General features: G+C 44.2%; 2 protein-coding genes across 41 annotated transcripts in view; one reads left to right on the top strand and one right to left on the bottom strand.

The window, feature by feature from the left end:
• Positions 1-17,522, top strand: part of Ccna1 (cyclin A1) — a 46,347-nt gene that overhangs the window by 18,855 nt on the left and 9,970 nt on the right. For 4 of the 40 annotated variants that reach the window (XM_087619421.1, XM_087619412.1, XM_087619399.1 and 1 more), the window contains exon 2: positions 17,187-17,372. The exons of 4 other annotated variants lie outside the window; for them this stretch is intronic. In XM_087619421.1, the coding sequence (XP_087475547.1) occupies positions 17,208-17,372 (165 nt within the window). In that variant the 5' untranslated portion in view covers positions 17,187-17,207. 40 annotated transcript variants of the gene reach the window in all.
• LOC147996256 (uncharacterized) lies at positions 14,314-16,462 on the bottom strand. Its single transcript, XM_087637328.1, has 3 exons — positions 15,908-16,462; positions 15,181-15,339; positions 14,314-15,029 (listed from the first exon to the last, which is right to left on the bottom strand). Exon 1 carries the CDS (start codon positions 16,405-16,407, stop codon positions 15,919-15,921), a length of 489 nt encoding a protein of 162 aa, XP_087493454.1. The 5' UTR covers positions 16,408-16,462; the 3' UTR covers positions 14,314-15,029; positions 15,181-15,339; positions 15,908-15,918.

The raw sequence follows: 17,522 nt of genomic DNA, 5'->3' as shown, positions 1-17,522 counted from the left end.
TCCAGTTTACAAGTATTATTTTTGCACTGATGTTTATGGGGGAAATTGGTCTGTAATTCTGTTGTACCTTTTTATAGTTTGGCTATCAGGGTAAGTGTGGCCTCAAAATGAATATGGCAATGTATCTTCTGTTTCTGTTTTGTGGAATAATTGAGGAATATTGACATCATTTCTGCTTTGAAAGTCTGATAGAATTCTTTGCTAAATCTATTTGGCCCTGGGCCTTTTTCAGGTGGGAGACTTTTAATGACTGCTTTCATTTTACTAGGGGTTATAGGTTTATGTAGGTTACTTATCTGATATTGATTTAACCTTGATAAGTGGCACCTATCAAGAAAATTATCCATTTCTTCTAGATTTTCCAATTTTGTAGAAATACAGGTTTTTAAAGTGTTTTTGAATGATTGTATCTCCTCAATGTCTGTCGTTAGGTCCCCTATTTGATTCTGATTTCGTTAACTCGGATATTCTCTCTCTTTGTGCGTCTTTTAGTTTATTTGGATAAGGGTTTGCCAATCTGATTGCTTTTCTCAAAGTTCCAACTCTTTTATTGATTCTTTATATGATTTTCTTTGTTTCTATTTTATTGACCTTAGCCCTGAGTTTGATCATTTTTTTGCCATCTACTTCTTTGGGGTAAGGTTTCTTCTTTTTCTTCTAGAGCTTTTAGGTGTTCTGTTAAGTTGCTAATGTGATATTTGTTCAGTTTTTTACATAAGCACTTAGTGCTATGAACTTGCCTCTGAGAACAGCCATCATGTGTCCTGTAAATGTGGATATGTTGTGCGTTCATTTTCATTCAATTATAGCAAGTCTTTAATTGGCTCATATTTTCTTCATGAGTCGTTTAGTTTCCATGAGTTTGCAAGTTTTCTGTTGTTACTGTGGATAACAAGCTTTAATCCATGGTGGTCTGATAGAGTGCTGGGTAACTTCAATTTTCTTTTATATGTGGAGACTTGCTTTGTGCCCAAGTATGTGGTCAAATTTGAAGAAAGTTCCATGTGATGTGAGAAGAATGTATATTCTTTTGTATTTGAGTGAAATGTTCTATAGATGTCTGTCAGGCCCATTTGTTTTATAACATTTGTTAGCTCCAGTATTTCTCTGTTTTGTTTTTGACTGGATGATCTGTCTATTGGTGAGAGCAGGTATTGAAGTCTCCCATTATCAGCATGTGATTTAAGCTATAGACATGTTTCTTTTATAAAAGTAGGTACCCTTATGTTTGGGACATAAGTGTTAAGAACGGATATGTCCTCTTGGTGGATTTTTCTTTAATGAGTAGGTAGTGTCCTTCCACATCTCTTCTGATTAGTTTTGGTCTGACACCTATTTTTTTTCAGATTTTAAAATGGTAATACCAGCTTGCTTCGTGGTCCATTTGCTTGGAACATTTTTCCCATCCTTTTATCCTGATGTAATATCTGTCTTTGGTGTTAAGATATGTTTCTTGGATTTGGCAGAAGGATAAATCCTATTTTCATATCCATTCTATTAGTCTGTGTCTTTTTTGGGTTTTTTTTTGTTTTTTTTTTAAATATTTTATTTATTTATTACATATGAGCACACTGTAGCTGTCCTCAGACACACCAGAAGAGGGCATCAGGTCTCATTACAGATGTTTGTGAGCCACCATGTGGTTGCTGGGATTTGAACTCAGGACCTTAACCTCAGGTTAAGAGCACCGACTTCTCTTAACCACTGAGCCATATCTCCAGCCCCAGTCTGTGTCTTTTTATTGCAGAGTTGAATCCATTGATGTTGAAAGGTATGAGTTACCAATGATTATTGATTCCTGTTATTTTGGTGTTGGTGTTGGTGTTGGTGTTGGTGGTGGTAGTGGTGTGTGTGTGTGTGTGTGTGTGTGTGTGTGTGTGTGTGTGTGTGTGTTACTTTTAATTTTGCTAAAGTGAGAATATTTATTCCTTGTGTTTTTATAGTTGTAGTTAACCCCTTTAGGGAGGAGTTTTCCTTCTAGCCCTTTCTGTAGGGATAGATTTGTAGATACATATTGCTTACATTTGGTTTTATAGAATGTCTTATTTTCTCTATCAATAGTGATTGAAAATTTTGCTGGGTATAGTAGTGTGGTCTCTCAGAGTCTGCAGCACATCTCTCTAGGTCCAGGCCCAGAGGGCTTTTAGAGTCTCCATTGAGAAGTCAGGTCTATTGATTCTAATAGGTCTGCCTTTATATGTTATTTGGTCTTTTTCCCTTGCAGCTTTAGGTACTTTTTCTTGTTCTTCCCATTCCGTATTTTGATTTTTATGTACTGAGGGGACTTTCTTTTCTGGTCCTATCTGATGTTCTGTAAGCTTCTTGTACCTTGATAGGCATCTCCTTCTTTAGGTTAGGAAATTTTTTCTTCTGTTTTGTTAAATTTTCTTCTATATTTTGTTGAAAATATTTTCTGGGCCTTTGACCTGGGTTTCTTCTCCTTTCTTCCATTCTTATTAGTCTTAGATCTGGTCTTTTCATAGTATCCCAGATTTTCTAGATGTCTTATGCTGAAAGCCAGCTCAGCATCTAGGTACTGAGGAAGGCAGGGAGTTAGCATTGGTGATTGGGGCCAAAAGCTGATGGCTTCTGTCAATTAATTCCTGCTGATAACAATAGGGAAATTAAAAAAAGAAAGAAACTTAGTTACCTGAGTTCTTTATTCTTGGACTCAGGTGCCTCTGGACGATCATGTGAAAGGCTCTGAGTTCATTAACTTTTTCGTGAGCCAGAGAGAAAAGAAAAGAAAGTCAAGAACACACACGCACACACTGACAGTCCCGACCACCTGTTTTCATCAATTTTAAAAGTACACATTTGTTCTTATATACATGCACACACACACACACACATATGCATAATAAGGCACATACACATATATACATAATAAGGCACATATACATATATACATTTAGTGGATGGAGCAGAGCCCCAACAGCGATACTTTATTTCTTTTCTCTCAGACTGTTTATACATGTTAGACAAAAGTTCTTTATAAAATTACTTCACAGATAAAATGTTACACAATAGAGAGTTATAAAGAATGTTGATAGTTAAGTTGAAAGCAGCCTTTCATTCTATAAGCTCATTATAAGTTCAAGGCAACAGTTGCACATGGCCTTATCTATACTGGCCATAAGCTTCACATAGTGCATACCTGTGGCCTTATCCTTGGATCTGACCTAGAATGAATGTTTTCCCTTGGCAACCAATCTGTCCCAAGTCTGTTTCTCTTCTTAGTGTGATTTATGAAAGCCCATTGTATTCCCTATTATGCAGTCTCTACTTACTATTCTATGGAGAGAGGGCACATTCTATTCTTGATTCTAACTTTATTATACCTTTTTGGCAAAACAACTAAAACCATCTTTTTAAACTTTCTTCCTGAAAGTATTTGAATCAAATCAGGAATTCTATAAAGTCATTAATACATATAAACATTATTATTATAAGAAAATACATTTTTATATTGACCTGCAGGAAATTTGCCCAATGCCCAAGAATCATTAGACTGTGTAATATAGTGTCAGGAAAGGCATATCAACAGGGAGAAGCAATCTAGGGATTAAGTCTCTAGTGTCCTTGCCTTACAGAGAACACTATGAATTGCAGGCATGCAAAACAGTGAGCCATCTCTAGAAAACCCACTTGCTTGCCATGGTCTTTCCTGCATGGCTTGTGCCAGACTTGTGTTGGGAATCTTTTTTTAGATTTAAGATGTTCCTTGGCCCCCATATCCATTTCTCCTATCATATCGTCAACACTTGAGATTCTCTCTTCTGTTCTCTCTTGTATTCTGTTGATAATGCTTGCCTTTGTAGTTCCTGCTTGAGTTCCTAGATTTATCATTTCTAGAATTCCTTCAGTTTGCATTTTCTTATTGATTCTATTTTCATTTTTAGGTCTTGAACAGTTTTATTCATTTCTTTCCACTGTTCATGTGTTTTCCAGTTTTTTTTAAGGGATTTATTCATTTCCTCTTTAAGGATGTCTATTATCTTAACACACAGTGTTTTAATGTCTTTTTTCTTGTATTTCAGGCATGTTGGACTATTCTGGGCCTGCTGTGATAGAGTTGTTGGGTTCAAGTAGGGACAGGATCTCCTGGCTGTTATTTATTGCATTTTAAAGCTGATATTTAGCATCTAGGATTGGGAAGTTTATAGGTCTAGGTGGTAATATCTGGTGTGGTCTTTGTTGGGTGGGTATTTGTTGCTTGGTTTCTGTTTCCTTTCTGAATTTTTAAGAGAGTATTGTGGCTGTGTGTTGCCTGGTAGGAAATTTTCTGTGGACCTGATATGTGTAACCACTGGGAGTTCTGGGTAAAATGTATTTCTGGGTATTAGGAGCTGACACTTAGGACTAGGGCTAACCTAGGGCTATGAGGGGATTCATATGAGGGAAGAAAGCAGAAATGTTCCACCAGGATCTACTTATTTAGGCTCCTTGGAATAGGGACAGAGATAGAAGAATGTCACTCCAGCAGTTCTGAAAGATGCCTGCTGAGCTGGGGGCTGGGATAAAGCAGTAAGTAGGGAGAGGAAGGTTAGGAGGGAAGTCTGTAGGGTGCACAGGAGATATGGGCAGAGGGGAAGGAAGACTGCAGCAGGTGTTCTCTTGCAGAGCTGGGGATGAGTCTGGGGGGGTTGAGTTTGGAGGAGAGGAAGGAGTGATGAACAGCCTGCTCAGCTGGTGTGTTCACAGCTGGTGTGTTCACAGCTGTTGTGTTCACAGGGAATGCCTGCTGGTGTTGGAGGCTGAGGTAATGGGATACGTTGGGGGAAAGAAGCTTAAAGGAGAAAATCTTCATGATCTATGAGGGAGGGGGGATCAGAATGGAAAGGGAGACTACCTGCTACAGAGCCAGGGAGAGACAGGGGAATTGTATCTGGAGGAGCAGAAGTGATCTGCAGTCAGCCTACCTGGTTACCTGGCAGGACTGGCCTGTGGGTCAATGGGCAGTGCCTGCTGGAGTTCAGGGCTGGGATCAAGCAGTGGGAGTGGGGAGGGGGTTAGGAGATCTCTGGGATCCACAGGAGTTGACATGGAGGTGAGAGGGGGCAGGGACCTGCATGTGTTATGCAGAATGGGGATGAGCCTAGGGGGTTGGCTTTGGAGGAGAGAAGGGAGTGGTCAAGTCAGTTAGCCCATCTCCTTCCTGCTCAGCTGCTGTGTTCCCAGGGAATCCTGGGGAGATTTTCAGTAGCCACTAACCTTGGCTGGTACAATCTTGGGTTGTAAATGTGCATGGAAATTTAAAGCATAAATTTGCCTCATAGGGCAAATCAGTTATATATGGAGACCACAGATTATTTTCCCTCTGATTTCATAGATCATTCATAGATTTTTTTATCTGATGTAGCTTATATAGTTGTTCTGTTAACCAAATACTGTTCTGTAATCATAAAACAAAGAATGCAGATGCCTTGTTAATATTCTGAATGTTTCTAAAAGAATACAATTTTAAATGAAAAGACAGTAGTTTTTGGTAATGGTGCTTAGTAATAGTCCTATTTATTATATATGTGCAGACATACGTTTTGTTTCTTTAGTCATAAGACTTTCAAAGGTAACAGGAAGTGAATGATCCCCCCCTTAAAAGAACGTAATCATTCTGCTGCGCAACTTTTTATTTAAACTATTCATAAAGACAGGGCTCTTTCCTCCAAATTGTAGATTCATAAGGGAAATAAAAAGAGGGATGGAATATGACTTAAAAGAAAAATGACTAAACCAAACATTTCTGATTAGTGAAATAAATAAAAATCTAAGTGGGTACGTCTTAGCTCCCTGCTGAGACTCAGGGGACAGCATATCACTGCAGATGACTAATTCACTTGCATGAGTTGAAAGTTAATTTTTACTCATTGCACAGAAATCAGAGATACTGTTGAACTGTAGTTAATCTCAACCTTCTGCCTAACCCATGTTAGAGAGGATGTCTGTCCAGTCTTGTCTGGTGTCATGAGCTGAGCAGAGCACGGCTTGGTTAGTGATGGAGGAGAGAGCTGAGCACTGGATCACAGGGTGTTTGGGAAAAGAAGACCGTAAGGGCTCTGTAGATGGAAGCCTTAGATGTTTTTCTCCTTATGTTCTGTTCTTAGCTTGAACCCAGTAGATATGTGGATGGGAATTTCAATTTTTTTTCTGTATTGGATTCTCCAATCTCCTTATCCACAAAGCAAATTCCTATTTTGATTGATGTGTGCAATGTGGGGTGTGTGTGTGTGTGTGTGTGTGTGTGTGTGTGTGTGTGTACTTCGTTTCTCTCCTCAGTGAAAAGATCAAAAGCTGCCTTCCTTTAAAACAAAGACAAGAAAGCATGGTTCAATATCTGCTTCTGGTGGGGGTAAGATATTGACTGTGTGCTCAAAGCAAGTGAAGAGGAAATAATGAAAATATTATTTTAATTATCTCAGATACAGCTCAGTCTTTCCCTCTTATTACCTCACATCACCTCACTGCAGAGTACATGGCCTCGCTCTCATTGACTCGGTAAATAAATCTGCAGCCTGTTTTCCCAGAGGGCTGGAGCAGCACAGCACCTCCAGAGTCCCCTCTCCAGCTAACTAGCTTCAACTGTGACTTACTAGGACCTTAATTGTTTCTCGAAGAAACTACAGTGAGCATGTGGTTTATGTCACACACTTACCATAAATTGCAGGATAAGAAGAATTTAGGGGAAAACCAGTCCCCAGAACCATTTTACATCCATAATAACAGAACTGTCTTAATGTGCCGTGACTGGGCTCAACCAGAAATATTTCAATCCTGCCCTAGGGTGGTGACTACGTATGCTGAGTGATCATGGAAACATACCACACACTGCATACATAACTATGAGACAAGTTAAACAAAATCACAGCCATTCAGGGCACTCTGCATCCCATGCTCACTGTCCCACACAGCCAGGCATTATTGTACTGAACAAGGTAGACTCAGCTGTTTTATCCCTCCGATGTTCTGCCGGTTCATCTCACCCTATACCTCTGTCTCTGTCTCCCTGTCTCTGTCTGTCTCTGTCTGTCTGTCTCTCTGTCTCTCTCTCTCTCTCTGTCTCCCTCTCTCTCTCTCTCTCTCTCTCTCGTGTGTGCATGGTTCATCTGTGTGGGTATGTGCATGTGTGTGAGGTACCCACACAGGCCAGAAGAAGGTGTTAGATACCCTGGAGCTGGAGTTAGGTGGTTGTGAACCTCCTGCACAGTGCAGGAAGAAAAAGCATTATGGTTTAACCACTAGATCATCTTTTCACTCCCCATAATTTAATTCTTAAATAACTTTAACTTTTCATTTGTCTTCTCTACTCCCCTCCGCCCCCTTTTTTTGGTTTTTCAAGACAGGGTCTCTCTGTGTGGCCCTGGCTGTCTTATTAAGCAATTAGCATTTTTATTAGAGGAAGTAATTTAGAAATTATAATAAGTCAAACGAATTTCACTATCGTTAACTAATACAGTGATGAATATTTAACTATTTAATATTTAATGTTCACCTTTACTTCTTCTCATATAAATGCAGCACACATCTTATAATTTACCCCCTAAAATATTAGGAATAGTTCTGTGACATTTTCTTGTTCACAATTTTATATGGATGAATTATAAAAATTCATGATTACTAGAGCAGGTTTCTGCTATATTGCACTCTATTAGCAATTTTCCCAAATAATCTGTGTGTAAGCATATGTGTGTGTGTGTGTGTGTGTGTGTGTGTGTGTGTGTGTGTGTGTGTGCGCGCGCGCACACGCTCACCCTTGTGGGTGCCTGTGGAGGAGGGCAGAGTGGGCTTCTCCACAGTAGTTTTCTGAGACAGGTCTCTTTGACTTAAACTCTGTGACTCAGGCTTTGAAGCCTCCCAAGTAGCTAGGATTGGTAGGAACTAAATTTGATGGACACCCAGACCCGCATTGTTTTCTTACCTGTGTCTAGGGCATGATTTAAAGAAATGGATCCAGAGTATCCTAGGTTTCTGTCCTCAGGAGTCTTTGATGAGTGACATTTGTATTTATACAGCAACACAGAGTGCTGGGAGTGGTACACAGAACTGAGAAATCCGTGTAAATAGCTGGATTACTTTTCTTTCAGCAATTGGTGATTGCAGTGAGGTCAGCAGGCAGGGCAGGGACAAAAAGGTGTGACCACCAGGTGGCAGTAGCACACAGTACAAGGTGGGTGGGACCATGACCACTTTGCATGCTGGGGCAGGAAGTCCGGAGATCAGTTGAGATAAGGAACTATTATTCCTAGCCCAAAGGGAAAGTGTCATCAGAGGAGGGGGGGTCTCTGGCTAGGTGACACAGCTTCGGATGCATCTGGGCCAGAGAATTACCAAAGGCAACAGTGTTTAGGGGATTAATGTAGTCACCAAGTTACTTTTCGTTAAGGATAAACAGAGGTTGGTTGTGATTCTTGTTTTAGTCAGAGCAGACAGGCTTTGGATTATTTAGAAGTACGTTTATGAGTTGGTATGATGGTCATGCATGCCTTTAAATCATAGCACTGGGCATGCTGAGAGAGGAACCAAGTTCAAAGGCAGCCTGAGCTACACAGTTAAGGCCAGCCTCAACTACATAAGACCTTGAGAAGAAGAGAAAGGAAGAAAGAAAGAAGAGAGAGAGAGAAAGATTCCAAATAAATGATTGGATTGGTAAATAAATAAGAAACATAAGGTTATGTCAAGAATAATTTATATCTTGTTACTAATTCCTTCAATGAACAAACATTAATTGAGTGCCTACTATATCCTGTAATCTATGTCAGAAAACAAACTTCAGGGTGAAGAAAGAGTCTGCCTTTGATTTAAAGAAGTGTATCCAGAAGAGGGCCCTTTGGACATCAGGGTGGATTCTGAAATTTACATAGGAAGCTATTGTGTTTGTTTTGCTCTAAAAATGTCATCTACCTGCTAATAATTATTTTATAGTAGCAGTGCTAGGCAAACATATTTGAAACATATTGCAACTAACCTACTTTTACCTCCGTGGTGGAAAATGTCGACTGTCAGCTTGCCAGGATCTAGAATCACCTGGGAGATGGGGCTCTGGGCATGCTCGTGGGACTACATCTTGGCTGTCTTGATTGATGAAGAAAGACTTCCCTGCTGAGTGCAGCGCCAGCCCCTGGCTGGCTCCTGAGCTGAGAGGCAGCACCTGCCCATCCCTCCCCGGTTCCTCACTGGGTGTGATGGAGCAACTGCACAAGGACCAATCAGAAACTAATTAAAGACCCAGACTTCAGGGAGGAGATTAATATCTAGACTATATGAAGGACTTTGAGAATTATACACGCCAAAATCATGTGTAGGCCAAAAAAAAAAAATGGGAAAATGAATCAAACAGATGGTTCTCAGAAGAGGAAACAGGAATGACCACTAAACGTTCCAAACAGTGGCCCACCCCCTGTCAACCTGACGCACGGACACATCACTAGGAAACCATAGCCTTTCTTGTCTGTGCCCAGGATCTCACATCTATGGTTAACAGAAAACACTGTACATGTGTTTAAATTTCCAATGATTTAAAAGGTCTTTCAAAGTTCAGCTCTCTTAACTATGACTGTCTCTAAACCAAGCCAAGCACTTTCTTACTCCAAGAACCAGCGCACAGTCACAGCCAGAAATCAAAGCAAAAGCAAAACCCAGCAGTGTAAATAACCCAGTGATCAGGGACTCACTCACGATCTTCCCGCTCCAGAGGACTTGGACGTTCTCCACCTCTGCCATGCACAGTGTGCAGCTTGTCTAGCTTAGGCTGCCTCCACTCTACACCTGCCCTTGTCCTGGATGGTCATCCCATGGTTCTGGGGTCTAACATGCTGGGGCCTCCACTGCAGCTGAGGCTAACACCTTCACCAATGGCCTCTTTTGGCCTCTTCAGGGGTTCCAACCCTTCCACACGATGGCAAGTGTCAGTTTCTCTCAGTGACCCATTCAGTCTTGCAGTCCTCATGACACTAATGTTAGCACCACATGGGCATGTCTTTAGCCAAGCTCTCCTGCCAGCTTGGTGCACAGCCTTGCCCCTACACTCAACTGGATCACAGCTTCTGTAAGCTGACCCCGAGGAAGATTCCAACTCAATGATGCTGATCTCTTTTTAATTACAGCTGAGTTTTCAGCCGCACCAGACTGGCATCTATTGTCCAGGTAAAGCAAATTCTTTACTTCTAGACTCTTAATTCAAATATATAAAGACAGGGACAAAAAATGGAGCAGAGGGCTGGAGAGATGGCTCAGCGGTTAAGAGCACTGGCTGCTCTTCCAGAGGTCCTGAGTTCAATTCCCAGCAACCACATGGTGGCTCACAACCATCTGTAAAGAGATCCGATGCCCTCTTCTGGTGTATCTGAAGACAGCTACAGTGTACTTATATATAATAAATGAATAAATCTTTTTTTAAAAAATGGAGCAGAGACAGAAGAAAAGGTCATCCAAAGACTGCCCCACCTAGAAATCCATCCCATCTACAGACACCAAACCCAGACAATATTGCGGATGCCAAGAAGTGCATGCTGACAGGAGCCTGGGATGGCTGTTCCCTGAGAGGTTCTACTAGCACCTGACCAATACAGAGGCAGATACTCACAGTCAACTATCAGCTGGGGACCCCAATGGAAGAGCTAGGGGAAGAACTGAAGGGGCTGAAGGGGATCGCAAACCCATAGGAAGAACAATATCAAGTAACTGGACCCCCAGGACTCCCAGGGACTAAACCACCAAACAAAGAGTACACATGGAGGGACCCATGGTTCTCTCTCTCTCTCTCTCTCTCTCTCTCTCTCTCTCTCTCTCTCTCACACACACTCTCTCTCTCTCTCCCCTTCTCTCTCTCTCTCTCCCCCCTCCCCCTCCATACACACACACACACACACAGTAGCAGAGGATGACCTTATCTGGCATCAGTGGGAGGGGAAGCTCTTGGTGCTGTGGAGACTTGATGCCCTAGTGTAGGGGAATGCTAGGGTGGTGAGGTGGGAGTGTGTGGGTGGGTGGGGGAGCACCCTCATAGAAGCAGGGAGGAGGGGGAATGAGATGGGGGGTTGTGGAGGGGGATATCATTTTAAATGTAAATGAATAAGACAATTAATTAGAAAAAAAGACAGGCATAGACCAAACCAAACCAAAACAAATACAATTGCTTTGGGAGTGTCTTGGAGGAACTCTGACACTTCCAAGCCAGGACTCCATCATCTCCCTCTTCCTCAGCCTTATTTCCCAGACTCCCACTGTCTTGGAGAAGCTCTGAGAACCTGATGGCTTTTCAAGACAAAACCTTCAAAAGCTTCCCACAGTCCTCCCTCAAAACAATACTGTCAGAAAGATTCCACTCTTTGGTACCAATCAGTGTCCTGGTTGGTTTTCTGTTGCTGTGATCAAACACTGACTAAAGCCAGCTTGGGAAGGAAGGGCTTTATTTAATCTACCTCCATGTCACTGCTCGTCAGGGCGGAAATGTAGAGGTAGGAACCGCAGCAGAGGATGTGAGAAACGCTGCTTGCTGGCTCACATTCACATCACCTTCGTAATACCTGTTCAGAGGTGGTACTGCCCACAGTGGACTGAGCCCCCTCCCATGAATTAGCAATCAAGAAAACACCAATTCGAGAAAGGGAACCGCTTAGCTGGGGTTTCTTCTTCCCAGGTTTCTCTAGTTTGCCTGCAGTTACCAAATCTAACCGGCAGAACATCCTTAGCTACTGGGAAAATGCAAAGGAAAACTGCCTTGAGAGACTGGATCTCACCTCAGGTAGAATGGCTATCATCTGGAAAACGACAGATACAGTTGTGTGTGGAAAGGAGGAGTGTAACGGGTGCAGCTGCCAAGGAATTCAGAATGGATGTTTAATAGGAAAAACTGAAAATAAAATCACCATGTGACTTAGCTGTATCAGTGCTGGTCGTATACTCAAAGGGCTCTATATCCTACCACAGGGATGCTTGCTTGCACATGCACGCTCACTGCTGCTCTGTTCAAAGAAGGAAATGGAGTCAGCCTGTGTGCCCATCAATCAAGGAATGGATGATGGAATATATGGCACCACGGGATTTTATTTATGTTTGAAAAGAGAAATTAGGAAAACAGATGGAACAAGGAATTATTATAGTGAGGTAACAGACTCAGAAAAATATTGATTCTCCCTTACACATGAATCCGTGTGTGTGTGTGTGTGTGTGTGTGTGTGTGTGTGTGTGTGTTGGCTCAATGATTAAGGGCACTGGATTTTCTCCCCCAGTATCCAGGTTTGATTCCTGGCTCTTACAATGACACACGGCTGTCTGCAGCCCTTGTTCTAGTGAATTTGATATCCTCTTTTGGCCTCGTTGGGCACCAGGTATACACATAAACAGACATGCATGGAGACAAAGCATCTGCACACACAATTTTTTTTAGGATAGAAAGGGGACAAAAAGAGTGGAAAAGGTTTTAGAGGAGGGAGCAGAGATAGAATATATGTTACACAAATGGAGAGAGGATGAGTAAGGGATGAATGGGAGGTTATGGAGAGATGAGAGACACCCAGGGAGAAAGAGCAACAGAAGGAAATTACTATGAACCTGCCAGAATGAAACCTGTAACATTGTCAGAGAAATAAGGATATATTTTGTATTGAAGTAGTGCTTAAATATCAGAAAGATCAAATACAGTTGTATTTACAGTTGAATGCTTGCTTTGTTCTTGATATATTACCCAACACACAAAACAGAAAGCATGGGGGATTTTAAGAGCTATTGAGTTCTAGTCCTAAGTTTGCTATAAAATCGCAGTCTGTTAGCATTCTTTAGAGGAACAGGACCAATAGGATGGATATATGTTATAAAATTAGTTTAGTAAAGTGGCTTACACACTAGGAGTTGGGTATCCTGGAGGTACCCTGCACACTGAGGTCTTTCAGTGTCTGCTCCCACTCAGGGTAGACAGGCCGTTTGCTCAGCAGGCTGGCCTGGAGGGAGGGAAGCTTACTTGGGACAGGTGGGTGCAGGCAGGACCTTGGTAGGTGATGAGTTAGAGGGCAGAGAAAACACACACACACACACACACACACACACACACACACACACACACACACACACACACCTACACCTCAGAAGAGCTTCATAGAACTGATTCGGTTTAAGGGGTGGGGGAAAAAGAAGTATTTATGCCCCTGGGAAGGCGGCCAGGGTTTCTGCAGGCAAGGTTTGTATAGCCATATACAACTGGCCAGAACAAGAGTGTTGGAAGATGCTTTATCTGCAGGAAAAGAAATGGCTATTTCAAGAGAAATCCAAATCCAACAATATCTAGCAATAAATCCAGGCCTACGGAAAATACTGGAAGGAAAACTTGAACTCTAGAAGGATAATGACATCCAAGAAAACACAGGAAATAAATTCTTACTAGGGTGGGCAGTGAGGCGTCTGTTTCATGGCCAGGTTGGGGGTAGGGAGGGAACCACCTGCCATCCTCATCTGAGGTATGGGGTTGAAGTTTTCCTTGACCCTTCTTTCTCCATTAACCCAGGCCATTAGGGTCCCACAGACAGAGGGCTTCTGAGCCCTGCTCTGTCCATGAAACTAGATGCCTCTGCACTCCTACTTGCACACTGAAGACCTGGAAGAACCCTGCAGAATCAATGTTCTTCAGTCCACATTAGGGGGTCCAAGACGCTGGGGTTCTGGTGTGGGGGAGAAGGGTGCAGCAATAGCAGGAGCAGGAATGGGACAGACACACAGATTGTCACCTGGGAGCTAGGCTAGCAGCCCTGCTCCTTCCTTTCTTTTTACACTTATTATTTTATTGTGTGTGTGTTCCTGTGTTCGTGTGTGTGCATGTGAGTGTGTGTGTTCTTGTGTGCGTGCGTGTTCCTGTGTGCGTGTGCACACATGCCTGTGTGTGGAGGTCAAGGATCCACATGGTTCCCTGGGATCATGCTTAGGCTGTCGAGCTTGTAGGCAAGCCCTTTTATCCAATAAGCCATCTCTCTAGGCCTCTTTGGATCTCTTTGTATCTGAGATAACTTCTGGAAGGTTCCACCTACTGAGGGAGGGTGTCCCTCCCTCGTGCTTCCTGGAAGTGTTCTGTTATGGTTACAGCTAGCTACTCTCTAATTGGATTTAAGGTTCAGTCTGTAGGATGGGACTCGGTCTGCGAGGCTGTGGACATGTCATCTTTCGAGGCAGAGTGATAACTCAGTGACCTGGCTGTTTGGGGGATCACTCATGCTCCTGAGAACAAGCTGAATAAACTCACCATTTCACCCAGCTATGCTGGTCTGCCATTGGTGTCGCCTTGGGTAAGCGCCCTGGAAAAAAGTTTGCACAATAAAACTACATACTCGGTAAGGTGGAAAGCATTTAATTCTTTGTTTAAGGCATACAATCGGTTCACATGGTTAGTTTAAAGTCTGATCAGAAGACCATGATTTAATGTAGGAAACTGAAGCAGCCCAGAGAGAAGCCAGAAAACACAAGCACCTGGAAGTGTGCAGAGAAGAAAGGGGTGTTACTGTGATGATAAAATTCCACTTGAATTAAGGCTTGATCAGGTGACAGCTAGTTAAAGAGGTGAGTTTTAACATGAAAGGTGTATTTTACTGGAGGGTCCCCTTTGATTATTTCAATTCTTTTCTTTTTCAGTCATTCTTTCAGAATTTCCATGCATGTGGGGTCTTCTTCAACCCCCTCCAATAGCGTGTGCTCTCTCTTGTCCTCTCTCCAACAACCTCTTATCTATGTGAAGACAGCCTAACGGCCATAGACATTTCTGTAGATGTCTTTGTAAACATCTTCCTTAGGTCCCAACTAGGTTCTTAAGCTCCAATCCTGGGAGAATGAAAAGAAGTTTCCTAGAAACAACCACCAAGATCAAAATGAACGCAGAAAGCTCTAGTCTCTAGAACAAAGCTTGTCCCCTCCCAAGCCTCTCTGTCTCTAGTAAGGACTTGCCAGGTTCAGAAGGAGTTAGCTGAGCCCTTCAACAATCACAAGGACAGTTTGCTTTCTTGGAAGATTTCCAGGAAGTCTCATAGGCTGCATGCCTTCACCAGTCAGAGCACCTTGAAAACAAACAAACAAACCTCATCTGGTCCTGGGTGGCTTAGCAGCATCTGTCCCAGCAGCAACCAATATGTTCCTGAACCCCATGTGTCATCTTCATATTTGAGGACCGAGAATTAGAGGATGCAACATGTAGAAGTTCAGTCATACCGAACAAGGAGTTTTTTGCACTTCTGCATCCAGTGTGGGTTGGTGGAATGCTTTGCAAAGCCCTCTTCACAAGCCGCTCAATCAGATGGCTTTGAGTCCACACTTTTCTTGGAATCTTCTGCTTCTGGTCGGTTGAGACAGTTCACAGCTGGTAAGCCTCTGGTGAACACATCAATTAATACACTTAGGCAGGCTGATGACCTTTGCTTAAAGTCTTTGGGACTGTTTTGGGAATTTAGGGGTGGATTTTTATTTTTAAGCAAAAGCAGTAACAGAATATTTATGTATCTATGTATATGAAGATATATACATGTATGCATATACACACGTATATATCTGATATATATGCATATATGCATATACATATACATCCGGTGCTCACATATATGTGAGTACATGTATGTGTGTGTATAAATACTTTCATTATTTTTCAAAAGAAGTTAACCAATTATGTAACTCAGTTTGCTGATTGCCTGTCGCCTCCGCAGGTACCAGGGTTTGCAGTATTCAAGATTTGCCTTTTTTAGACCCCTCTTTGTAGTTGAACCCCACCCCCACCCCCAGACTCTCCCTTCACACGTGGCCAGGTCACCGGAGCAGTGACCTCAGCTCAGAATCTCTCCTTATGCCCTCTCAACATCCAAGTCCCAGAGGCTCCCCGCGTTCTTTCCTCTTCCCTGCACCCGTGTGTGCCCAAAGGAAGACCTCTCACGGGTGACTGGGGCACCTCGAGTTACGCTACAGGCTCCAAATCCCTCCCAGCTCCTTTTGCCACAAGCCTGGTGCCTGGCCATCCTGGAAGGCTAAAATGTGGCCCAGCCAGCCGCTGCTCAGGATCGGGAGCCGGGAGGGCAGGCGTCCTGGAGAAGGAGATGGGGAAGGAGAGCGAGCCGCGCCCTCGGGCCGGCCAGGAGGGCGCCACGGCCGCAGCCCGAGGGCCCCGCGTCGCTCTCCCGAGCCAGGGTTCTCGGGAGCGGGCCGCGCAGGAGACGTTAGCGGGAGGGGTTCGTGTCTGTTGGGGGAACCGGTTCCTGGGGAACAGTCCCTTTCAGGGCGGCCACAGTGGTCAGGCCGCCATCCGCCCTCCCTGGTGACGCCGACCAAGGGGCGCGAGTGGCGACGTGCTGTGCGTTGCGGTTCGGTGTGCCTGGCACCCCTGGCTTTGCGGCTCAGGAGCCCCGGGCTGCGCGGTTGGCCGCGCCCCGCAGCGACCCGGGGGCCGAGCATCAGCGGACAGCGCTGCAGGTGAGCGGTCGCCAGGGCGATGAGGCTTCGGGCGCACGCCCGCCGCGGTTGGCATGGAAGCGGCTCTGCTGGGCTCGGGGTGGCTGCTGATTGGCTGATTCAACAGACGCGGCTGGGTCGAAAGTCCTCAGTGGCGAGCGCACTAGCCAAGGCCGCTGGAGCCGACGCCCCTGGAATCCCTCCACTCCGGGGTCCCCTCCCTCTGCGCACGGCCCCGCCCTCCCCGCCCCGGCCCGGGTGCGCTTGCTAATCGCCCAGAGAAGAACCTGAGAAGCAGGGCCGGCTGTGGGTTCCCAAGCAGGTTTGGGGGACTTACTTCTGGAAAGAAGCACCTGCTTATCGCTTGGGAGGGAGACTCACCTGTCCCCAGTCAGGGATCCTGGATTTAGCCCCAGATCAGGAAGAGGGTGTGGGGGAAGGAGGATCAGGAATCATAGGTTCTGCTTCCCCCTCCCCTAAATTAATGTGGGCAGAGAATCGTGAGTGGCGTTTGGGCAGGCTCTCTCTCTGCAACTTTAAGACTGGGGTCATATTAAAGCCCATTCAACCATTCAACCATTCAACCATTCAACTATTCAACCATTCAACCATTCTGAGTTAGTTGGTTGTTCTGATGCGTGAGCTGTCACTTGGGACCTTAATGTTTGTTGAGAAGTTGTGACCTCTGGGGCTTGGCACTCTTTTTTTTTTTTTTCTGCATTTCTGGATCCCCAGGTTGAGAAGTAAACTAACTGTGTCTCCTTCTTTTTCCGGGATAGCAGCAGGCTGTGGCTTGCTAGGCAATGCGTCGCCACAGCTCGAAGAGTGGAGTCGCACTGCCTCCAGTGGGCCAAGGTCCTGATGCTTGTCAGATGCTCACCCGAGCTCAGCTTGGCCAGGATCCCCCACAGAGAACCGTGCTAGGAGTGTTGACTGAAAATGAGCAGTACAGGAGGGCCTGTGGCCAGGTAATGACCCAGGAGCACCAGGAAATACTCTACGGAGAAGGGTTGGCAATATACTTGTGTGTGTGTGTGTGTGTGTGTGTGTGTGTGTGTGTGTGCGTGTGTGCATGTAACACCAGGAAAGATGCTGCAGAGAAAGAAGCCTTGCTGCGT

The sequence above is a fragment of the Rattus norvegicus genome, chromosome 2 (genome assembly GCF_021556685.1).
Source record: "Rattus norvegicus strain SHRSP/BbbUtx chromosome 2, alternate assembly SHRSP_T2T, whole genome shotgun sequence".
Lineage (NCBI taxonomy): Eukaryota > Metazoa > Chordata > Mammalia > Rodentia > Muridae > Rattus > Rattus norvegicus.
The sequence above is the reverse complement of the archived record's forward strand: the minus strand, read 5'-3'. Positions and strand labels throughout refer to the sequence as shown.